The 25,892-nt window shown below is 44.9% G+C and overlaps 1 protein-coding gene across 2 annotated transcripts in view; it reads right to left on the bottom strand.

The window, feature by feature from the left end:
* LOC144125692 (protein FAM117B-like) overlaps positions 1-25,892 on the bottom strand; it is a 107,445-nt gene continuing 81,553 nt past the window's right edge. The window contains exons 2-8 of one of the 2 annotated variants that reach the window (XM_077659310.1): positions 18,077-18,237; positions 15,638-15,724; positions 12,343-12,567; positions 11,615-11,683; positions 11,305-11,461; positions 10,303-10,441; positions 1-6,482 (exon numbers count right to left, since the gene is read on the bottom strand). In XM_077659310.1, coding sequence (XP_077515436.1) covers positions 6,293-6,482; positions 10,303-10,441; positions 11,305-11,461; positions 11,615-11,683; positions 12,343-12,567; positions 15,638-15,724; positions 18,077-18,237 — 1,028 coding nt within the window. In that variant the 3' untranslated portion in view covers positions 1-6,292. The remainder of the gene's footprint in view (positions 6,483-10,302; positions 10,442-11,304; positions 11,462-11,614; positions 11,684-12,342; positions 12,568-15,637; positions 15,725-18,076; positions 18,238-25,892) is intronic. The other variant, XM_077659309.1, reaches the window with a different exon arrangement.

The raw sequence follows: 25,892 nt of genomic DNA, 5'->3' as shown, positions 1-25,892 counted from the left end.
GTCAATTTCTTCCCTTTTACAGCTTTCACCCAGACAACACTCCCTTTCACAAGAGTACAATCCCACAATGGCATCACAAACAACAGATGGTGTGCTAAGAGTCTAACGCAGCTAGTAGACAGTTCTTACCTCCAACACTGGGACGATTCATAGCACACACACAAACAGACTGACAGCTGCTCAGTCCACTAGCGACTGTACGTGAGAATTGCCTGCACAAATGCACAGTAGCAGTAGAAGTTGACTGTTTCTATTCTTCATAAATGACAGTCGCCTCGGCTTCTAACCATCTCAAACAAAGCAAGGAGGCTACTGCGCCACCATGCTGCAGTTTTTGGCTGTGGAGTATGCATTTTGAGATCTGGTGGCTGGTTGGCTACCACACATCTCTTTCGCCGGGTTCTCAACTAAGAGGAACAAAATGCCAACACGTGTTGGCATTGTACCAGGTGTAATGTTTACAGTACAAGACACCTTTTCTTATCCAGCACACCTACCTCAGGCTTACCTCAGGCTGAGTTCAATGCTAACTTCTACCACACTATGTCAAGCCAACAACTCTTATTTCACCAAACTATAGAATGCAAAAAAGGCAGCTGCCTTTACCAAGAGACAAAGGAAAAAAATGCAAGGTAAAAAAAGCAGCATATGAAGCTTTTTCTGCACCTCTTCTCTTGTTTGCCTTCAGCTAGATGCCTAACTCTCTGCAGGTATGTGATGCTGTCACTTTGTGAGCAGTTCTTGTGTCAATTGTGCAATCTCTATGAAATGACAAGAATGCGCTGTCAGTCAGCCACCTTTACTAAATAATGTACACCACCACTGCTACTGTACCTCTGGGCAAGCAATTCCTAATCAGCAAGACTCATCTGGTTTCCTGGTACACATCAACTTCCTTTGAAATTAACAATGAGTCAAGCACGCAAAGCTTGTCAGACCAGCAAAATACACAGGCTGGAATGTCAGCTAGTCGTAATGCCCGTGATGCGATACAAGAAACAAATCAAAAGGTACGCACTACACAGGAGATTCTGACACGTCTGAGCTACATCATGGAACCCAAAAAATCAAACATATACAAGACTGTGCCCATATGACTTGGTAAATGGCACGTGTCACTAAAGGGTTACACCACTGCAGCAGCTGCCAAGTGAAGCAAGCACCTGTGAACCCTGCGTCAGTACAAGAAATCAAAATAATGCAAAGGCACAAAACAAAGTTTCAGAAATATTGTGTCATCAGTATATGCACACTAGGTGAGCATACACAAAACACAATGTGACGGGGGCATTTTCCTCTCGTACAGAATTTGAGCTACAGAAGCCGACACAGTCAAAAGTGCACAGGAAGGTCTACAAATACAAATAAGTCATAACTGCTAACGTAAAAAAGGAAGAAAAACAAGCTAACCAAAATACAAGAGGTGAAAGCCCATTTTCACCATATTTCTTAATGCACCTATTTGAAGGAACCTCACTGAAGCTGCTCAAATTAATGGCTTTTGCACTATGACAATGTGAAAGTATCAAACACGTTAAGTTCCTTAATCCACAGTCAATGTTCACGAGAATAATTTGACTTCAAGAAGTGTACTTCTAAAAATGTTTGCTTAGACTTCAACTGACAAGGAAGTCTGAGGCATAAGAGACAAACTTTGATGCCTCAAGTATGCAAATAAGCAAATGTTACTCTAAAAAGAGAACGGGCCCTTGAGGGTGCCGTTGCAGATAATTCTTTCAAAAATATATTTAAATACATTATCTTTAATTTATTCCAAGTAATTTTTCCTGCTACCATTCCTCACCTCACAGTATATGACAAGACTATCTTCCAAGGTTTCTGCACTGGCAATTAAAGCAGAGAAAATAATCTTGAGAATAATATTTAAGAGGTGTTGCCCTTGCAATTTGCACATGTTCTAGTGCACCAAAAACATAAAAGTAAAGAGCAAGACTAACTTACAAGGTGCTACAAATTAAGACAGACTGACGGTTTATACGGACATGATCTGCAAGCAGCAAAAAGGCAAAAAAAAAAAAAGAGGGAAGGGGTGCAGACTAGAAACAATGCAAACAGTGTCCATTCACACATTTCCTACCAGATTGAAGTCTGCAATCATTCTCACAACACGCAAGCAGGTTTCACCTTTTGGCAATAAGAGGGAAACATCCACCGAAGGCCACGTCTCAAACACATATTTTAAGAAATACTAACTCCCATAACGCACTGAGCCCTCAAAAGATGAGACAGGCTTCCAAACTTATGTAACACTGTGCTCTCTATTAGATAAGGCCTGCAACAGGTTCCACCAGTAGAAACTGGGAGTTCATAACTAAGTGCAGCAATCATGGGTTCAGGTAGACGAAAAAAACAGCTTTTTCTTTCAGGTCAAAAGGGTCTAATGGCCTGGAAGAGCAAGTGAAATGACACCAGAACACAACGTTAATTTAACTAGAAAAAGAAAGTTACAGCCTTCCATCTATCCTCCAAGAGGCAGCAAATTTAGCTAGCCTAAAGTGAGGTCTTCAGGATTTAGTTCCTAAATGTGCTCAGCGTTGGACGCACCAGAATCATGCAAGACATAAGCACTGCTACTAGCGTAAAGCATATTAAGGATGGTAAGGTCAGTGCAAAGCAGTGAGCATCCATGTCTCATAGAGCAAACTGTAATAATGTCTTATCGGAGTCATTTTTAATGGTGGAATGAGGGAGAGCGACTTTTGAAGAGATAAATCAGGAACAAATTTGAGCGTCTAATTCCATCCAGAAAAAAAAAAAAGACTTGCCAGCTACTGTGCCCCAGTACAGCAATGCTTTTTGCCTCACTAAGCTTCTCATGATAGAATTAAGAAAACATGAAAAATATGTGGCACAAAATATCCAGAATTTCTCCATGGCTGCTGCAAACAACCACTTGTGAAATAAAAACAGAACTATGAGAAAAGTTTGAAAGACATCTACAACAATATGATTTGCATGCAAGCATACGCAACATACCTATTTTTGTGGCCACTGCAAGAGGCATTTTTTTTTCTTTACATCACAAGGTCGAGATCAGCTTTTTGTGCTGAACAGATGCTTCTGATGACGCTTTGCACGCTTTTCGCTAAAACGTGCATTTATGTTTTACAATGTGCACAGCTGCCAATCAGTGTGCACAGACTTGGGATGCACAAGACCAGAATGTCACAGTGCGGCTGCTCCTTAGTTGCATTATTTTGAGACCAGCACTTCTAATTACTCAGCATGGCATATGATGGTTTGTTATAAAGTGATGAGCTGAACCCTAGAACTCTCTTTTGCATCCACACTTTAGCCTCCAGAGAAGAAAGTTATGTGCAAACAGCCACGCCACAGTGTCAACAACAAATATTAAGCTGCAGCTGTAAGCTACTGCTACACATGCACCACTCATGTGCTGTTTGTACCTTTCTCACAAAACCACACGTCACACAAGTGTCTTCATTATCTTATTTACACCTAAGCATAGGCAGTCTGAAAACTAGGAAATTTACCTTGGCAAAGCATTCCAAAATAAAGAATGCATTTTTCAAACTTGATTACTGCAAGCTTCGCATTACCGGTAGTATGGATTAAAGACTGTCCCTTCAGGTGGCGGAGAAAAAAAATATGAGAAGCTGCCAAGAAAGAACAGCAAGGTGCATTGAGGCTCCGAGAATTACCATGAAAGCAAAGCAGGACATTCACTTTAAGGAAAGGTTTAGAAGCACCAAAGCTGCACCATTCTCTCTGAGCCATGACCTGCGATGACAAGATTTTTTTGTGTGTGTGAAAAAGTTAAAAAAAGAACAAATTAACATTTTGCTTCTTCTGCGACTATGGCACTTGCCAACAAGCAAACAAAAATCCAAGTTAAAATGATTCTGCTCTCAAGACAATGAAAACGGGGATGCCAGTAACTCGTGTTATTTTTGCAACGACTACAGAGGTTCAGATCCTAATTTCTTAGCAATTAAAGTGCCCTTTGCCACCAAACAAATGTAAACAGTCACAGAAGGTCAGCTATCAAGTTTTACTCATGAAAACCTGACAGCATTGCCCTTTAAATGTCCCTACAAAGGAAACCTAAAGGCAGTTTTGAAATCTTTCCAATTAAATGACAGTCTGCAGATATGGTTTCTTGTGAAACAAAAAGGCAACGTGATGTGCTGAGAACTCTCTTGATGACTGGCTCGATGTGTGCCTGGCACTTTTTGTTCAATGAGCGACCACTGTACCCAAGTGCCAAATACTGCTAGTAGCTTCCTTTGCCGCCTTCTTTTCCATGCGAGCTTTTCTAGACATCTCCAGAAAAGCAGAAAAGAGGCACAATAAAAGGACCTTAAAGGAAGAATGAGAGCTACTGGAAAATTAACATGAAAAAAATTGACAGCACTTCAACCACTCCATCAAGGCTAACAGAGGCAATTAGGGAACAATGAAAAAGAAAAATAGCACACTAAACCAGTGTGCATCCAGAAAAGAGGTACCACCTGGTTCAGACGTGCAAATGCTTTAGTTGCTTGCTAACATTTTGTTCCTCTTTGCTGCTAATGCGCAAGAAAGCCTGAAATTAAAATAAATGTGCATTAATTGACCAAAGCAGCTCATGAAGAAAACTGCATGAAGCAACGAAATAATTAAACAATCCAGAAATAAGGACCGCAGTGGTGTGTGTTATTGGCTGTTAAAAAAAGGTATGTCTGAAGAAGAAATTTCATGCTGCCAAAAAAGCAAGCGAAAAAGAACGGGACCGCAACCACCATCTGGGACAGCCCATTAAAAGCTCTAGCTTTACTTATGGTGTGAGGGCTTAAAATGGCCTTGAGAAGCTTTCCAAACATAAAAATAATTATGAACAGGCTGTAAGGCATTGTATTCCTGCAGTATCCACTGAACAGCACCATCTTCATTGTCAATGCTTTTCTCTTGTACAGAGGTGAAGATGAGCAAGATGAAATTGTCATTGTTGAACATCAACAAAGAGCCCAGCATCAACAATGCTGACTCAATAATTAGTAGCTATTTGGAACAAAGATAAAGATAGTTACATATTCCTAACTGTACATACAGCAGGCTTCAAATCAACCCTGCATCAGTGCTTCCTCTAGAGGAGAATTAAATGATGGCCTAGGGCAGCACTGATCTTCCTTGGCATATCCCCCTCAATCTTTGAAAGAAATCATGTCCGGGGTGTTTCTCTGTCACAGAATTATGCGCTTCAAGTTAAATCAACAAAGTGCGACAGAACAGCTTTGTGAGGCAGCCCATGTGGTGGTTGTAACCACGGAAGTGATTCCATCAGTTCATGCGAATTCGAGTAACACCGAAAAGGCAACCATGAAATGCAAGCTTGCGCCTGTGTGTGTGAATAGGCTGTCCCAAATGGCTCCGCACAATTTCGTTATCACGAGTGTGAAGTGGAAACCGGAAGCCCAGTGAAAACTGAGTTGAGGGCAATGTTTTGTTTTCTCATGTCTTGAATTTTAACATCCGATAGTGTGCACTAATTTCTGAAAATGTTTTCGCATCTGTTGATATGAAGAATTCACCCAAAGTACAAACGAGCGGCTCCCCTTTGAGAACTCTTACACGACCCCATTAAAGCTCTCAACTAAACACTTCCGCATGACTAAGCGCTCTTGCTTGCCACATAGTGCGACCAGAGAACAAGGTTTCCTGCAGCACCAAACCATACAAATGCATAATAATGCTCATAGCTGCCAAATGCAGCTAAGAAATAAAAGAGAAAAAAAAACAAAAATGAAGAGAAAAAGCACACGCTTGTCTGAACTTCACCTTCATCTTGCCACAAACACTAAATTACACAGACACACAGAATATACTGCTGTGTCAAATTCATCTTGTCACTTTGCAATCCCTGCACCAAAGTATCTCTACTAGAATGCCTTGGTTATAAATCGGACAAAATAGGCTCCAAGTGGCAGCAGCAGGTTGCTTGTTCTGCCTCACAAAAAGATATGGCCAAGGCTACAAGCAGGCTTCTCTCGGCCTCATTCTTGGAGAGAAACAAAATTTGAGGTGCAGACTGGGACAAGGTGGTGGTGGTGGCACGCAGGCGTTTCCTCTTGCATCATGATGGAAAGCAAAAAGAAGGACTCCTAGCAGCCAGCCCCACTGGCAACTGGGCTCGGAGGCATCATCACACGAGGAGGCTCCCCCTCTTTCAAAGCCCTCCGTAAACAGCCACCACCTTGTGAGAAGGGGGCTGGTAACAGAAAATGGGGTCCATGGTTGGGGGCAGCGGGCAGTGCAGTGCCCTCTCCCCCGCTCACTGAAGCCTCTCGTTGAGCAGGAAAGGGTCAACAATGGGACCGGGCCGATGTACCCCTTGGAAAGGGTTCCGCACAAGTGGGCAGAAGGCTGAGCTCTGACTGGGCCGCAACACAAACTGGCTGCTCGGCTTGAGCACACTCTCTGCCCTGTCAGCCATCAGTGCCATGGGGCTAGTGGCCGGTTTCCTGGAATAGAATCAAGAGTGGCACCTTTTATGTTTGCAGCATTGCAGCTGCATTGGTGTGTACCAAGCAGCAGTGGCTGCAGCAGGTGCAAGCTTACACAAGCCTTCTTTTGGGTGGCCAGGCTTGAAAAATACACCATTCACTAGCATAATGAATGCACCTGCACAATGAATGCACCCACTATTCTGCCTGCTAAAACTAAATTTTGCTCATACATTTTCCCCTGCTGAACACACGCTCCAAACTTTTTGCGAATTTTTTGGGATAAAAAGCGCATTCATCAGGCAAGCAAATATGGTAGCTAATTGCGCAGGTAATGTGTGCTAAAGCATTTCATCAAACATTATATTCCATCTCATAAGTTACTTGCAGCACTATGGAAGGTAGAGACCTCCTGAGCCAATTTCGAGAGCCTGTTTTCCTTTGCGCCTCATTGTTCTGCCTCAATCATCTGCTCGTGGCGTACACATATATGGTTAAAAAATTCTAGGGATGAGTATGATATTCCCTAATGCGAAATTTGAACGCAGCTCTCTAGATGTCTTGAATTTGCGATATATTGAGGCAAAGAATTTGAGATACAACGAAGGTCAAATTGACCAAAACAGTTAACATGTGATCAACTATGTCACATAGCAACAGTGGGCATGTTGCGCCTCAACTGATACCTATTCTTTCCATTCGTTATATATGTGCCAGTATAGCGGCCATCAAAGTGGGACCCCCCCGGGACCACCATTTGCATATAATTTGTGGGCCACTCGTTTGACACAGACTGTTCTAAGTGGCGTCAAATGACTTGGCATGTTAAAAGAATTCGACAAAATTACTGAGATCAAGCCCAAAATATGTTTGCGACTAGCACCGACGACCTTTCCGCCCCCAAACCGTGCATTCTGAGGACCTTCAGGCAGCCATTACGGCCAAACCATTTGTCGCAGGGGGTTGCGAATAGTGTCAAACAATTCGTCGTGTTGTGATGCACACGTTTACAAAAATTTATTAACAGACAAAACGAGGAAATATACCAGATATAGCGAAGGTGGCTGTAAATCGCAATAGTAGAGCAAAATACATGAGGTAGATGGCGCTGCTTGTATCTCAGAAGGGAAAGGAAACATACGAAGATGCTTGGATTTTTTCTCCACATTTGCTGAGCACATCGATGTAAACACTTGAAGCTCCCGTAGCGAACGCCCTTAAAGGAGTACAGACACCTAATTTTGGTGGCATGTTTTCTCCTCTAAAATAATGAGGAAGACATTACCATGCATGAATCACCACGTGGTATTCACCTCCTACCACCACTAAATAATTTATAATCGTATTTTTTCTGTCATGCTGCTTCGGTTTCGGTTTCAACAGCCGAGCAATGGCTGTGACGTCAGAGTGAGTTCATGTCACGTGAGGCATGGAAAAAGGTCGATATAGTCGCTGCTTGATCGTTTTAATTCACTGCAGTGCTGAAGGCAGCCTTTCTCAAGAGCCAGAATGACAACGAATGTGGAAGCAGCGATTATACTGCAGTTTTTCCATGCCTCACGAGACATAAAGCCACTCTTTGACAACACATCCAATGTTTGGCTGTTGAAAGTGAAACCAAAACAGCACAAAAAAGAAATTCAAATATAAGTTATTTAGCGATCATAGAAGAATACCACGTGGTAGTACATGTATAATAATGCCTTATGCATCACTACAAACAAAAAACACACACGCAAAAGTTATGTGTCTATACTTTTTTAAGTCAAACACTGAGGCAGTGTTGGGGGAGAATTTTTTTTAATTTCGAGCAACAATTGTGCAGCTCCTATGCCTGCAGAAGAACGTCGGTTTGTTGATAAAAATGGTTTCTGTTATAAAAACCAGATGGCACCACAAAGCTGAAGTTAGCATTAAGTCTCTGTTTGCATATGCTTAACTAAAAGTGCAAAAGTGACTAAGTTTGTAACATCCCGCAAAACGCTTGCTTTAGCATATGTAAGCATGCATGCGCTGTTCTAAAGCTGCCTAATGTTCCTTCATTCCTCTTTTCCAACCATACCTGCATACACAGCGAGCAGACAAAGAGGCGTGCAGGACCACCTTTGACGCACTCTCCTCATTGGCTGAGGAGGTTTTTAGCTTTCACAGCACTGCAAGAAAGTTAGAGATGAAGTATAGTTTGTGCTGCGCACACAGGGCACCACGAATCCGGACTTCGCTCTTGGCCAGTTCGGCGGCACAGCGCCGCTCAGATTTCCTCCTCTCCTTCCCTCACACTCCTCCAGTTTTCTACGCCAATGCCGCCAACCCCACAGAAGTGGAAATCGTTCCCCTTACGTGCTGTCACAGTGAAACTATTGCCTTGATTTAACACAAGATGTTAAGAATGCTGTGTTTGTGCAAATGATTGAGAAAAGCACCATACAAGACACAGTAGCCGACGGGTAATTCAGATTCCAATAATTCGGACTTGTAGGATATTTTGGACCTCGATAAGGCACTGTCAGTCACCCCACAGAAATGCATACATATTCGCAACGGATATTTCGGACTTCAAAAGTCCGAAAGTTCGATTTTTCGGACTAATTTCAGTCACCTGCAAGCCAAAATCGGCCATCTTATCGGCTTTTCGCTGGCGCAAAAGGCGCCATCTTGGATTGAGGTGGATTTACCCTCCAGTTGGATTGGCTTGGCATACTTTCGGTACCTCACTTTTGTCAGTAGAGGTCCTTGCGATCTCTGACACTTCGAGGTGGCAGTCGGATTGTCATCACCGTCAACTTGCTTTTGTCGCCGACGTTGTCGCGGGCTGTTATCGCTTGTCCCATACGCTGAAAATTGGTTGTTGGGGGAAGAAAACTGCGCAGTAGCTATCTCACATCTCGGCGGACACCTGAACAGCGCATTAAGGGAAGGGTTAAAGGAGGAACTGAGAGACGAAAGGAAGAAAAAGGTGACGTAGTGGAGGACTCCGGAATAATTTCGACCACCTGGGGATCTTTAACATGCACTGACATCGCATAGCACACGGGCGCTTTTGCGTTTCGCCTCAATCGAAACGCGGCCACCCGGACGGGTTCGAACCCGGGCACTCCGGATCAGTAGCCGAGCGCCTTAACCACTGAGCCACCAAGGCGAGTCTCATACGTTCGCCATTCGTCGCTTCATCACTTGGGTGTCTCTTACCGCGTCGACCGAGCAGCACTCAGTCTTCACGAAGTTACATCCGTTCGCCGTTTTGTGATTGCGTCCAGCGGTTCCACCGCGTTGAACGAAAAGTGCCTTGTCCTTGCGTGTGTTTGACGAGTGGAGTGGTGCACACTCGGGTTGTGGACAATATGGCCCCGCCAGTACCGCCGGGTCCGTCAAAGAAGCGCGGGAAGTATTCAACTAAACCGTGACCTTGCTGTCTAGCATGTACAGTGAAAGCACAACTTTGGCACAAATACAGGCACAAATCGTTGCCAGCAAGAGAAATTTGGTGCAAGGTAAAATCAGTGACATTTTAAAGCAGATTTCATCTCAATAAAGTGATTTTTTTGTACTTCACGGATTTTTCGGACTGTTTGATTATTCAGACTATTTTTCAGGTCCCTTCGAGTCCGAAAAATCGGTCGGCGATTGTATTCCGTAACCAATACTCCAATAGGGACTCTTTTTCTTCCATGTAGTCTTAAATTCCTGAATAGATCTTAATACTTTCAATCCAGTTTCAATAACCTGAGACAAAGAATAGGTTTCTGCGTTGTGACGCCTGCACTGGTTCCAGAAAAAAGTATGTGACACACTTTTCTTGCATATGCACAGCTGGGCATGAAATCTACCATGCACGCACCTTCCTTCGTCAATGATCTTGACCTTCTCACAACCATCAGGGGGCTCCCTAGTGAGGAACTTGTTGATTTGTGGGCTGGTTCCCAGCTTGCTTGTGTGACCACTCACTTCCAAGTCTGGGGAGGCACTTTTATCACATTCTGGAAGAAAAAAATACACAAACATTTAGCTCTGCGAATTATCCTTCTATGCAATAAGGCTCCATGTGCTACCAAGAGTGCAGTCAATTCAACATCCACAGTGGTGGAAATGACAACAGGTTTCTTCTAGCAGCGTTTGCAGCAGCAAAAATTGCAATTTCTAGCCAACTGGCTTTTCATTCTGCGAATTTTGACACTTTTGAACCCCCTTTTCCCATTTTTTCATTCCTTTAATTATTCAGTTACAATGATTTCATCAACTCATCATCACTTGTCACACACCAATCAATCATCAATCACTAGAGCCACAAATTACCATGTTCCGATTTTTTTTTACCCGGGCCCCGATTATTTCCGACACGCGGTGCTGACCACTGCTGCGCCGACGGCTTTTCGACTGCACGAGCTGTATACGCTGCTGCGTAAAAAAAGAAAAGCAAGTAGGCACGCTCTGTTGACAAAGTGGCATGATTTTCAAGAGTTCAAAAGGCACCGGGTCCGCCTATGGGCTCTTCTGGTACAGTATCCATAGCGCTCCAAGTTTCGTAAAGGTGAGGACAATTCAACGTGTGGCTTCAGGAATCCAAATTCTAGCAGTGCTACTGCAGCTCTGCTATGCCACTCAGAAGCGAACCCAATGGCTAACAGAAACTTTTGCAAAGCACACGTTCATTACATTCATTGCATGACAACATAGAAACAAAACTGCTTTCAACAAAGTGCACCACACCATCAGAACTTCTCTGCTCAAACCAGAGCAGCCATAGCAACAAGAAATTGCTCCAGACAAGATGCATTCTGCCGGTGGATATTCAGCAACAGTTTTACTACAAGTAATGTGAGGGGCAAGGAAGACCCCTCACCTAGGCTGTCTGGACGTGAAGAGCTGTGGCGAGAAGGACCATCGAGAAAGCCATTGCTGCCATCGCTGCCACTGGGCGTCTGGGTGTCCACACTGCATGTGGAATGAAAGAGTTCTGCGATGGGCGCCCGGTGGCCTTCAGGTGTGGGGCCCATCACCTGTGATGTGGTGCAAAAACAGAGAAAACAGGGAAAGAATCCTTGTGACAATATGGACCTTCCACAGCACATATATCTAGTAAAATGCCCTTTCTTAATGCTGCAGAGATCCCAGTCTACTTTACGACCAGAACAGCGAATGTTGTTGCTTACCCTTTCCAATTCAGCTTCATTTTCTGTGCCTGTCCCGGAGATGCCTTTCAGGACCAGGCGTTCAATCTCCTAAGGATCACATAGACAGGAATTGTAAAATTAAAACAGTGGTACTTAGGCAAGCCTATGTAATCTGCTTGTGCGCACTGCTTCATAAGAAAATTCCTTGCCACACGAGTAGCAAAGCATAAAGGTGCTGTCATATTCACTGACACCACCAAAAGTGGAAGTGGAAGCTTTGTTCAGAGTCAAAATTTGTGGTCACTCCCTATGTTGTTCTAGGAAGTCTATGATCAGCGTGAAGTGTGAAATGAAACAGTGGAATCAATGCTGGAACACTCTTCGCTTTGTGCCCTTTGATACATTGGGGAAAGGATAAGTAGTGAAATTGTCCACCATAGTACGTGCTTGTCTACACAAAAATGCAGTGATAATAAAGTTAAAAAAAAAAAGTTATGTCACATCACAGTATTTCCACTATTAATCACTGTGGTGTGCGACGTGATTATTTGTGCTCCACAGGATTAAATCTAACACGAAGTTTAATTTGGTACATTCTGTAAGGATTTGGCCAAAATATTATTGCCGTCTATGATGCAAAAGCTTCGGACAAAGGGGCACAGCATATCTGCCACATCGCCAACCTCGTGTCAAAGGCAAACATGCCATAAGCCACATCATGAAAACATTAGTTTTGATAGAAACACTATCAAATTGAAGGTGAGCACCTGGTTCAGCCCCTCAACACTGTTGCGCATGCGAGGAGCAGCAGGCGGTGTCCGTCCCGGTCTGCCCTGAATTGGGATGGGGCCAGAAGGAGGCAGAGGTGCCACCGGAGGGGACAGCGGTGGGGACAGGGCTGCCAACCCCAGCTGGTGGTCCCCTTGCACGGGGCTCCATCGTGGCGACGTTCGGCCTCCCTGTGCTGTTCGCTGTAGCCGCTGACGGATGTACTGCACATAGCACAACATACTGCAAAAACAAACACAGCAAACACAAACGACAGAAACAAGACAGACAGGCAGTCAGGAAGTCCGTGGCTTGAGTGGGAAGAAATAAATGGTAGATGCACACATTCTTTGTCCTCCTTTCAGTAAGGAGGTGAGAACATACCAAGGACTGCTGCAGGCACCACTCCCCCTTACTTCCTACCCCACCAAAAAAAAAGCTATGCAGCTCTTCCGGCCTACTCACATAGGCATGCTTTGTGTGCAATCCGACGTGTGTCCTCAGCGTCTTCAGAGCTTTCATTAGTTGCCTGTAGTTGCCTGTCTCGTCTTCGGAATGAGATTTCACCGAATGAACAAAACAGCATTGTTGCTGGAGCGCCCCGGGAGATGGGTAATGGGTCAATTTACAGATTACAAGTCACTGGGAGGTGCACTGTCAACGCCTTTTAATACTACCTCAATATTTTCCCCTGGTACAAGACAAAAGTTAGCCACTCGTAGTCAGGAATTAAAGCAAAGATAGGAAGTTTCCACACCAGAGATTTCCACTCTGGTGTGGGACAACTTTCTGTGGCTCTACACTAGGCTACGCAGGAAAGGGAAGAAGGGCCTTCGTCCCCATCATGGGGATTGGGTTCGTTGTTCGGTTTTGGGTGTGGAGGGGTGAAGGAGAGAGAGTTGTCCAGCGCCTCGTTTTTTGTGCGCTCTTGAAGGCAGCTGACATCCATCTGAAGGTAACGCAGATTAAGAGGGCCCCCACCTATTTCCCTCTCCGCAAAGTGTGAGTACCATCTACCGACATAACTTTTAGCCTCTTTCAGCCGGAAAACAAGTCCGGTGTTGAAGTTGACTTGTGAAGCTGCCCTGAGCTTTCGGGATAAAATATGAAAGGCCAGCAGACCTTGGGTCGCAGCTTTGCGGGCTGAGTGTTTGAGACCGCTGGTATAACACGACTTGCATTAGAGCTGAAGCTCAACAATTTTTCAAAAATATGGTACGGTTTTAACATAGTTAAACAGAGTAGAGATGCGAAAGCATGTGTTTAGCCTGGTTTTGCTTTGCTGGGTCGTCAGCACGTCTGGTGACGATAACAGACTCTGGTTAAGCTCCGATGTGTTCGTGCCGCAGATGGACATTGATGAAGACGATGATGTGCAATGCACAGTGAGAGCGTTGCAGTTTAACATGAGGCGCGATCGGCTGTGGCGACAGCATAGGCCAGTCAAAAAAAAACCAAAGGGTCCAATTAGAAAATTTCCAATTGAAACCAATTGGCCGAAAACCAATTGTGTTTTCGCCACCCATTGGGCTCGGCCAATTGAGCCCAACTGGTGCTTCCAATTAGAAATTATTGGTCACCCACCCAGACAAAATGGGCCACCAATTGAACTCAAATAGTATACCTATTCAACTCAAATGGTTTGAACTGGCCAGCAAAAAACAAAAAAAAAATGAAATTTTGTTTAGAACCAATCGGCCTTTCTTCTATGACTGCTTGTGAGACTTCTGCCAAAATTTCTAAAGGAAAATGAAATTATAATTACATGCTGTTAAGAAAATCAAATGAGACTAACAAGCATGAATTACACACACAGGAACATTATAGTCAGACACAGTATACCAAAGTAAGTTATCAACATACATCCACAGAACACACTTTTGCAGTCACGTATATACCCCACTCATGAAACCCTCTAGCTAGAGCCAGTGGCGGTTGACCATTAAGCGAAGTTGTCTAATGTAAGAATGCCCACGGTGATGGTGGAAATGATGAAAACAATTCAAGAGATTAAGCTGCTATATCTATTTTACAAGAACCTAATTAGTCTAGTGTTCTGTTTTATAGCCAGCTATAAAACAGCATACAGATCTCAGTGAACGACATCGTTTTTGCAGGAGCTATTTATTTTTGCAGGAGCTATTCACAGTGCCCAGCTTGAAATGCTCCACTTTCCCAGAGCCAGTCCATTACAAGAACTCTGCCTTACTCCTCTATGGCTTCAGCCTATCCATATGGCTACGCTCAGGCAGATGTTAATGAAATTACTTTCTAACTGAAATTTACCCAACCTAGGCGGTTTCCTCTACATACATTGTTCTAAACTTGCAGTGAAGAAACGTTGTGCAGACCATTAATTTTGCATTGTTTTATGCAGTCATTAATACTGAATAAAACCAAAATCATAGCACAATGGGAACTGGATCACGAGTGGAGCATACTGATTAACTCTTGTACAACATGCTTCCAGAACAGTCCTACTTCTCAAGTTGCCCACATAAAACCTAGTACACATTACTTCAAATGGCATGTTACCTTTACACTTATTCAGTAGGCAAACCCTGTTTTAATCCTACATTACTGAAGTGGGACATATTTCCCATATTAGAGGCAAAAATTTCTTCCCTATGCTGCTAGCTATACTTTGATGAAGTAAAACAGAGGCCTCGTGCGCAGTCATTTTGGGGCTTTATGAAAGTTAGTTGGGCACTCAAACATCACTCCAAAGATTGTATCCCCACTTGTACGGTCGGCCACAATTAAGAAGGATAATGCTGAAATGAGACATTTGCTTTAATAAGAAGGCAATGGAATTCAATAGATGCTCTATGTTTAGTTGCTCTGTGCACTGGCTCTAATGTAGATTTAACGCAGTGCACCCCTTTAACAGTCTCTTGTGGCTGGGCAGCCAAAACTCAGCACCCTGGGGACCATTTTACTTTTGCTATCCCACATTAAGCTAGTACGCACCACCATTCAAACATCTAAACCTAACAACCCAAGCTCATTAGTTCCTTACAGGCCTATGTCAGGTTATGGATGTGTGCTCAGCGCCCGCTGTAACTTTTAGAACAGTGGCAGGTATTGTTATTTGCGTGGCTAGAAGTGTTTATATAAAACAGCAGCTGCCATTTGTGGTAGTCTACTGCAGCAGATTTCTGTCCCGCAACAAAATAATGCTCTTATCTTCAGGTAAACAAAGGCGGCCCAGCTCTGCGGCAGCGAAGCTTGTTGTTTTCTTCTTCATGAACTCAACCAATGCAAAATACACTACAACAACTGCGAAAGGCTCACCTTCATTTCTAGAGAATCACTGGGTGGCAATGTGGTTTTCTTCGGAACAAACTTCATTCTCTCCACTTCTTTCCAGTCATCAGGCGTCTACACATTGAAATAAAGCCATAATGAGCACTTGCAATGCTCCCTCCTCGTTCTCATCCCTCACAGTTTACAATGCTACTCACAATTTTGTGCCCGTACAATGAAGCAACACCACAGCAGGGAACAATGAGAAGACTCAATACGGCTGTACACGCCTGAACGTCTGAGGAACCACAACAATTTTGCTCTGAACAGAGGCCTTTACGGGAATGCGAACAAATTACCATCCAGTCGAGAATAACAAGCAACCAGAAACAAAAAAAGAGGTTTAAAGTGTAGCGAAAATATCGCAAATTGGAATTAATGTTCACAGAGAACCTACCTATGTAATTAAATCACAAGGTGCCCACCTACAAACATACAAAGCAGAACAAATGAAGCAGAACCCTCAATTTGCATCTAAATAAAGTTTTACTATTAAAAAGTCTTGCTTTCCTTACAGTTACCTTCATGTACTAGTAATATAATAACGACACTATACACAACAGCCTTTGCCTGTGTACCCTCAGCAAACTTGTTGTAGCTTCACCATTTGTACACAATGACATGGCTTACGAAAATGTAGCGATGCTCAGACACCTCGCAAGACATTAACGAATTCTGTACTGAGGCAATACATTAAAATTAAGTAGCCTATCACACTTTTACTGCTAGCTACTTATGAGGCCATACCTGCTCACAGCACACAACAATATTTTCTTTTTACAACCAGCATAACATAGATAGCTTGCTTGTGCCCAGGTATAAAAATAATTAAAGATGTGGGTCGGGAAAAAAAAATGACAGCCGGTTTGCATAGTTCGGCCAAATGCGAATTAGGTGCACTAGGACTTCGGTTTTCACTTCAGTTCCGGTGTTAAGGTCTGCTGCTCAAGGATAAAAGTTGTTTGGATAGTGATAATGGGTTAATGCCCATATATGCGGAATTGATCATTCTCTACTTAATATTCATAGATTCCTGGGAGTCCTCACACCACTCTTGGTGCAGTGCTGTCATCGCAGCACCATGGCCATCGAAGCAGGATGCTCTTCCCGAGCAACCTCTCACAATCGATGAATTGAAGTGCTGCCTGCCTGCCTGCCTGCCTGCCTGCCTGCCTGCCTGCCTGCCGTGCGTGCGTGCGTGCGTGCGTGCGCGTGCGTGTGTGTGTGTGTGCGCGCGCGCGTGTGTATATTTACACGTCAGCAAGATGCCCACAACTCACCCTGCCACAAAGCAGGGTCAGACAAACACACAACAGCTAAATGCACACAACAGCTAAATGAGGGGAATGGCCACAAGTGCTGGTGCACTAAAATATAACTGAACTAGTCCAGGCCCTTTTCATATACAGTCAACGACCGATTTTTTGGACACTCTAAAGATCGCGAAAACGTCCAAAAAATCAAATTTCACCGAGATCCCCAGCTTCAATATGCCGGAAGAAGGGGCCAGTAGCTGTAGTATTGAGCACATCCTAAAGCTCTTCAGCATGTCGCCGATGAACGCACGGGTAGGGATAATTAGTTTAGACGGGAACTGCACTGTGCCCGCAACATGAAGGGCCTTGAACGAGAAGGCGAAGATGACGAAACAATAAGAACCGACAAATGGCCGAAGCAAGCGCTCCGTAGGTGCTAACCTTCATAATTAGGGGTAACGACTGCAGAGTCAAAATCGGCGTCGTGATGTCTTGACCAACATCAAAACGGCAGTTGTTGACGGGTTTAAGACATAAAAGCATGGTGGCGGTGTGCTTTGCCCAGGTATGCACACGTAACTTTGAAATGAACCGCCATTTTCTTCCGTGCTCGCCATCTCTATAGCGCCGTACTATTCCCACCCTCGCAATTTGCTGCTACCTCCTCCTATATTCGGCACGAAAAACTCGGCAGATATGAGTTCTGTGAACTGTGACTACGGTTCAAGTTTGCGCGAAGCTCAGATTAAATGGCAGCTTAGGCATTGGCAGTGAGTGTGAGCGAGCAGTGAGTTGCGGTGCGTTTGAAATCTCAGGCGCGCTTATACATTGGCTCTACGGGCTATGTCGCAGTGCTGCAAAAAAGTCCAAATAATCAAGCATGTCCAAATCAGGGGTCCAAATTTTTGGTGGTCGACTGTAGCAGCTTTCATTTTGGGACTAGTTGGCTTATGGTTAAAGAAGGATTACTTCAAAACGCAACATACAGTACACAGGTAGCACTTGTCCAGTCTACCCTTATGTGCTGCGTGCTGTGCGTTGCACTATAATGTACCTACTCCGTCCCTTTTCACATAAACCCACTGAAGCATGCAAGGATGTAATTCACAAAATGGATGCCACAACTACGGCACGAGCAATTCGCGCCGGTGAAGGAAAATGCCCCACTTGCCTGCGTAGCCCTGTCAACCATTGGACGGCCACAGTAGCTGTGCAAGTCCCTCGGCCACTGTGCCGACAAGTAGATGGCATCCAGAGAAGCTGTGCGCCGCATGAGCCCTCCTAGCAGGCTCAGCGGCTTGGCTTTGCACTCAGCCGCAGACAGGCAAACACCTGTTGAGAGACAAAAAATATAAGCAACCACTTGTTATGAATCGGAAGTATGGAGGTCAGTTCAAAGCACACATCTTGTCAAAGCGGCACATTTGCCACATTTAATACTGAAACTTCATTCCAAGCCTGCAGTTGGTGGCACATACTGGCTGGCAAAAAGTGTGCAGAACAGATGCAAAGAAACCGCTCTACTGGACTCGCAGCATGCAGCCATAAAGCATCATCCCACCACAAAGCTGTGCTCTGTACCAAGAAGCCACTATTCAAGGAACCATAAGGATTAATGCTTCCCCACTGGCCTTGCATAGAGAGAGCAGTGAGCCCTGCATACACGCACAGCAGTTTGTACTATTTAGGTTACTTTTAAATCGTACTAAATGGTGATTTATTTATTAAAAAGTGAAAGCCTGCAACTGTGCTTAGTGACAGGCAAATTTTACAAGCAGCAGCAGAACAACCAACTTTCTGGCATTGCAAGTCATCAGTACTGAAGGAACAAGAGAACAGAGTACAACTGGTATGAATTATTCTTTGCCCACTAAGGCAGCCTTGCGCGGAGAAGAGTAGCAAGGGCACCAAGCAAACACCTTCGCTTTGCATTACCAAAACTGACTGGTACAACTGTGGTACAACTGGTACAACATGACGATGATACAAAAACGGACCTTTCAAAATGACAAATTTGTTCTTGGACTCACCATGACCTAAACCACACGCAGTCTTTACCTACACATTTTTCCCTCTCCCGTATATCACCCCTCCCTCACCCAGAATGAGACCACACATCCTCCACCTCAAATCCGCAAGAGAGCTTGAGGGGCTGTTCTCAACAGCTGGAAGCATCTGACAGGCATAAACTGCACACTGAATCATGCAGGCTTATCAGTGAGCACTGAAACATGGGCCAGCGTTCCAGCATGTTAAGTAACAATGCAATTTGCAGCATGGTTTAGAGAAAGAAATGCTGCTGTAACACGTACACTAGAGCTAGAATGGGGTGCATTTCTTCCTTTTTTTGAGGCCATTGTTGTGCTTTTCAAAATATGTTCTCTTTGCACACCAATAATGCAACCACACACTTATCACAAGCTATCAGACTACATTAGAATAGACAAAGGTCTGACTCCATCCAAAGATATTTATGCAAAAAAGTGTTCATGACTGTCTCATTCAGTGAGCCCACACTTCAGAAATGAAGAATCAAGTGAGAGATTTGTCCTGTTCAAGTAAGTGCCACAGAAAGTAATATGGAAATCTAAGCTGCACCAAACAAAGTAAGAAAATTGAGACAAGAGAAGCCAGATGGGAACAAGGATGGTTATACTTGGGTAGCAGTTCCATAACAGCATCACTTGTCTTAGGGCACGAGATTCTTGCATGCGGATGCCAAATATTTGCAGCAAATGTTTCGAAAACATCCATAGCAACTCCTACTTTGCTCTTTCCAAGAAGCATGCTCATATCAACAACATGGAATTGATGACAAGAGGCTACATAAACACATGGTTTCTGCCTGTGATGGCAGGTCACTGAATGTTTATTTTTAATAACAGCAGAAACAGCATCATCGTTAAGGCTGAACAAGTCCAAAAATTATATGTATATGTGTGCTTCCTTTAAAATTATATCCTTCTAAGGAATGTAACCAAATAAAAACAGAACACAAAACAAGAAGTATCAAATACTGCAACTCTCGACGGAAAATTAAGCACTACAAAAAAAAAAAGAAATACGAGTAATTTTTTCTTCTAGTGCTATCAAACGTATCATGGGGCACTTCATACATATACAACACATGCCATATGCTGTAAAGTGGTATGCCTCTGTTCCCAGAAAGCTCTTCTAAGCTTGAATAATTTCATGACTTGGGCCACGTTGCTGAATGCACTGCCTGGCAGATTTGAAGACAGATGGCAGCTATAGTTTAAAGTCCAATAAAGAATGATAAAAGCATGATGAAAGGTAAAAGAATGCTAAAATAAAATAAAAGCAGTTTCTACCACCCTTCAACTGCAAACAGCATGGCACAAGACTTGGTAAACACACAACATTCCATGCAATTACTACGTAAGTAGGCCTTTCAAATGATGTGAAAACTATCATGTGCCAAACAAATGGCTCTGCTAGAACATTTACATTAGTAATGCTCGGTGTATGAAGACGGGTTGTAAGTCTGCTTTGCTGAGTTCAAGGGCATTTTAACAAGTATAGCACTGGGATGAAGAAAGGTCACCTCCAACTGACAGCAGTATAACTCATCATAAATAACATGAAAATCACGCATCCATTAATCTAATGATAAAAACTCTTATACATGCACAATAATAAGAGAAATAAAAGTTGCAAGTTGTAGGAGTATACCAATAATGATCACTTATCCAAATACACCCACATAAACACACAAGTGCACCAGTACCGCATCGCAATAAAGACAAACATTGACAGCTGGAACTGCCCCTCACTTGAACAGAAGTTGGTCGCATTTGCAAGGCACTTTCTGTAGAACCCACTCCAGCCTCTCAATCATGTAATAACATCACGCATGGCATTTGGATGAGTATAGCTGCAGTTAACTTCCATATATTTATTTTCTACTCATATATGTATTTTATGTAACTAGGTGCAATACCTGTCCAAGATTTGCACTTTGCTTCTTTACATATGCCACAACGTAAGTCCACATTAATCGTAGAAATTCCAGTAAAAGTAAGCTTGGCTTCAGTGCTTGGCAAAAACTGTACATCATGGGACTACACCAGCTGTGACAACAAATTTTCAAGCGATTTGAGAACAAGTTGCAGTGAAAAACATTACTGACTGCCAATATGCTGGGTCTACCCATTGCTACACCTTGTTAGTTGACCCGTTCAGCTGCAACATTAATTCGAATAATATGACTAGCCACTAAACAGGCCTACCAATCCCAGCTGAACTGCCATCGAGAACATACGTGTAACATTAACATTAGTCCCTTTGCTTACTTCTCCTTGTGTGCAAAGAAAGGTGCATCCATGTTAAATCACTGGGATGTAGAGAGATAGCCACCTCTAGTGATTTAATTTGTTCTAGCTGAAATGTCTAACAATACAAATGAAAGGAGTGGGAAGAAAGCTGTGCATTGTGGATCATATGACAAATGTTCTGCAAGCAACTGCAATGGAGGATCACCGAGAGCAGGCCGCTTTCATGCCATTAATATGGGTCTCTGAACAGCATATAGTATTTGTTGTGTTGTGCATTTTGACCCGTTTATTAATACAACATTCGTTACACTAATTTCGTCTATAAATCAATAAATACATTGTGTTCGTTCTTCAGCACACCAGTATTACGGGCGAATTGGACATGCACAAGCCGCGTCGAATTTTCCCCGTTCATGCGCCATAATGCATCCGCGAAGACAAACTTAACTGTAAGCAAACGCTGCATGCACCCGCAAGCATTTACGCAAGATGGCAGGAACAACCGCGTTATACATATCCGGCGCTCCTTCCTGGGAGGATCAATCAGGCCGGGCGATTTCGCCGCAGGTCGATGCTACATAACGCTGGTGCTGCTGCTGCTGTCCGCGCCGTCCCGGTCGGCAGGATGCATTACGAGAACAGCGCGCGACCACCATCAATCGCTTAGGGAAAGAAGAGATTCGCGGGGCAGGCCGAGTACCACCACCGCGGCGCGGAGACATCAACCGAATGTACGAACGACCAAACAAACAAGCGCAACGGGAAACGGACGAGAGCCAGGCCAGGCATGGCTGCGCTCGTACTGCACGGCGGTGGTTCTTGCGGCCCTCGAGCGAACGGCGGACCGTCCCGACACGAGTACCCTCACCACTACCCGTCGTTTGTCACCGGCACGCACACAGCTTTGCTAAAGCTTTGCCGGTGCTCTATAGTTCAAACGCGCCAGCCTGCCTGTCATATGAGAGGCGGACCACGGCCTTGGCTCTCTCTCTGCACGGTACTTGCGTGCGCGCATATATATTACACGAATTTCAACGTTACAGCTGCGGGCACTTCGAGCAGTCATTACTGGCGCGAAGGCATCGATGTTTATTTGGCCGTTTTCACGGGCGCGGTGGAAAGCAGCCGCGACGCAGGGGAGGGGCCGTTTCCGCCTATTGAACAAATCAGAAAATCTGGTTTTGAACTTTGAGCAACTGTCGCTGGACGCGACAACCGCGAAGGCAGGAGAGAAAGAAGGGAGAGGGAAACGCGCACCGTATCCTTTTCGCTGCTGTGGCGGCCTAGGGGAGGGCTTGCCACCGCGAAGTGACCCCGGCCGCGGCGGCCGCGTTAAAAATGGGGTAGTGTGCTCACTGGCCGGGCTAGAGTGAAGCCGCCGCTGTCGCAAAATGGCGGCGGCGCTGCTGTCGTGTTCACTGTAGGAAGGCAGCGAAAGCGATCCAGGCGTATACGGGATAAAATGCCGTGTTACTGCCAAAAGATCGTGCCTTCGCGGACTAAACTAGTTTGCATCATGTGTATTGTTCAACATTAGCGGATGAAGGTTTAATAATATCCTCATTCGCGCCAAGGCAGGGCAGAGTCAAGCGCGTGGAGCGCAGGTGCACAGCGGCCGCTACTTTTCGATTCCAAGAACTCATCAGCTGAAATTGCGGACCCGACGCTCCGCATCGTCCGACCAACGCGACTTAAAAGCATATGCTTTGTGCACACCACTTCTGCTACGGCGTGTCGGTTTATCCCCAACTTTAAAGTAGACAAATATCGCTTCAGATCAGTGCTAATGACGGCTGTGAACTTCACACATGCTCGCCGATTTAACTCTGGCGTTCCACTACCATGCAGTTCATTTCGCGACTCACTCACTCTTTTCGAGTTGCCTGTACCCATCCATTCCTTTGAACTTGCATGCTGTAATTCCTCGGCCATAGCATCAGCCTAAAGGTGTTCAGCGCCGATTTGAAATTATGGTTTATCGGGGTTTAACGTCTCAAAGCGACTCAGGCTATGAAGGACGCCGTAGTGAAGGTCTCCGGAAATTTCGACCACCTGGGGTTCTTTAACGTGCACTGACATCGCAGAGTCAGTACACGGGCCTCTATAATTTTGCCTCCATCGAAATTCGACCGCCGCGGCCGGAATAGAACCCGCGTTTTTTGAAAATTTGAAATTAAACAGTACACGAAGCCCTTCATCTTCAAATGGGACAAAGACAAATTTATTTGTATTGTTTGAGATAAGCGCACAGAGAACGCAAGTGTCGCAGTGGTTCAGCTACGGCTCAACTTCAAGTGCTTGGCCCGTTCACGTCTTCCAGGCCTCAGTGTTCACTCCTTTCACAAAAAAGTGAAGCCTGACTACGATGTAAAATTTTAAAATTAACTTGGAAAGAACAATTCTGCGTGAAGATGGCAACCAACCTCTTTACACAGCCTTCCCCTGACCACATTCAACACATCAAAGATGCTCTCTGAATGGTTGGCTTTGGCTGCAGCATTCTGTAAAAGGGTTCTCAAGCTTCAGCACAGAATCATAGAGCTGTGCGGAATGGTAGATGAGTCGTATACCTTGTCGCAGTATTTTTCGTGCTTCGCAAGTTGAAAACTCATCAGCGGCTGGCATAGTTAGGAGGGCAATGCCGCTTTCGCACTTTGCCTTTACGACATTTTCGTGCTACATAGCCTGCGATGCGAAAGTATAGGCGTGAGTCACTCTTGGCTACATGCTAACTATGACAACGACACGCTCCAGCATGATCAACCGGCAACTAAATTCACTATGATTCCTGCTGGCATGCGACGTTCAGATATCTCAGCAGCGACGATCTTTATCTTCCGCATCAAGCAAGGAGGCCAAATCTTCACAGTTTCCCTGAGAAATGCATTTCACCAAGCCAAGAATGAAAGGCACTTTACTATGATGAAAAACTGCGATTATGATTATCAAAACTATAATTAGAAACTCAGCACGCTGAAGAGGGCTACCTTCGGGCCATCTTTCCTGCAGGCATAGCTCGTGTCGAAACCTTGCACGAAGCAGTAGTTCTGCAGGCGACCCGGCATTTTTTTCTTTCCTTTCGGAACACTCGAGTCTATCCAGGATGCTACATCCTTGCATTGCCACCGCCGCGGTGGCTCAGTGGTTATGGCGCTCGGCTGCTGACCCGAAAGACGCGGGTTCGATCCCGGCCGCGGCGGTCGTATTTCGATGGAGGCGAAATTCTAGAGGCCCGTGTGCTGTGCGATGTCAGTGCACGTTAAAGAACCCCGGGTGGTTAAAATTTCCGGAGCGCTGCTACGGCGTCCCTCATAGCCTGAGTCGCTTTGAGACGTTAAACCCCCACAAACCAAACCAAACCTTGCATTACAGGTTCAGGGGAGACGAAATAATGTTCTAAGCACGGCACTGAATCTTGCAAAGTAAGCACGAAATGAGAACACACAACAACAACAAAACAAAAACGACTCCCAAGCGCATGACCACAACTACTTGTGCCGCGGCGACTACAGTGTTCGGAACGGCGGCGGCACCTAGCGGACAAGCAGAAAACTAAAAATTGTCGACACCGGCAGCTTCACCTCGGCCTATGGAGACGCGGCGCAGTGAGCACACTACCCAATATTCTAGTCCACTGTAGCCGCGTTTCGGTGGCGGCGAGATGCGAAAGGCGCTGTCAGTGCACGTTATAGATCTGCAGGTGGCCGATATTATTCCGGAGCCCTCCGCTACAGAACCTCTCTTAATGTGAAAGCATATGGCTCATCAGTCATAAAATCCGGCGTTCCGTCCACGAGAAACTGACCCAAAACCCACGTGACCTCACAACGTCATCGGCAGTGCCTACACCATCAGGAAAGGAAGAGAAATAAAATTTCTTCCGAAGTGGGTACAACTGCCAGTCTCTCGCGATGGGTGTGGGTCCGTCGTTCTCATCAGCTTCCACTCGGGCGACGAGAACAGCCCAGCTTCGCCGGCCACTGCAGTAGTGCCCCATCGCCATGAGGGAAGGGAGGTGTGAAAGAATACCGCGCAGTCTCCTTATTCACTGCTGGGACCTTTCCCTCACGGCGCGGTTGACTTGGAAACCAGTTCTAGCTGCTTAAGCAGCACTGGATTTTAAAATCAACATGTTATAGCACATCTAGCGAGCTAGTTATGCGGCTGTGAATAGTCTACCCAATGCAGGAGTGCATGCATGCGTGCTGAGCTCAAAAATTTTATGCGTCTAATTTCGTTTGCTGTTGCGATGGCCAGCGCAGTAACGCAGGACAGTTAAGTTGCATACTATTTTTTCTATGTATATATACTGTAGTCAAAGATACAGGCATCGCCTAGTATGTCCCTGAATGCAACGCAGAAGGCAATGCGTCGTTTCAGAGTAGGCTAAAAAAAAAGGCCGCCACCGTCTGGAAGACGTTGAAGCAACGGGCGTTAGCTTTATTGGCCGTGCGTAAAACGAAAGTCTTTCCGCATCCAGCGGGGCCACTGAAGAAAACCCTGAGTGGTTCGGAAAAGTAAACCAACTTTTCAACCTAGTGGAGCGATCGACGCCTAGCGCCATCTACTGGAGAGACTACGATGCACGTCTACCCATTGTCGAGTTGCGCAAACGGGACTTGCTTCGTTTGGGGGGTCAAGGTGGACCTAGAATTCGGCTTGCGGTGCAATATGGTAACGCTTCAATAAGTA

This window comes from Amblyomma americanum, chromosome 3 (assembly GCF_052857255.1).
Source record: "Amblyomma americanum isolate KBUSLIRL-KWMA chromosome 3, ASM5285725v1, whole genome shotgun sequence".
NCBI classification, from domain to species: domain Eukaryota; kingdom Metazoa; phylum Arthropoda; class Arachnida; order Ixodida; family Ixodidae; genus Amblyomma; species Amblyomma americanum.
This window is presented reverse-complemented; position numbering and strand designations above follow the sequence as displayed.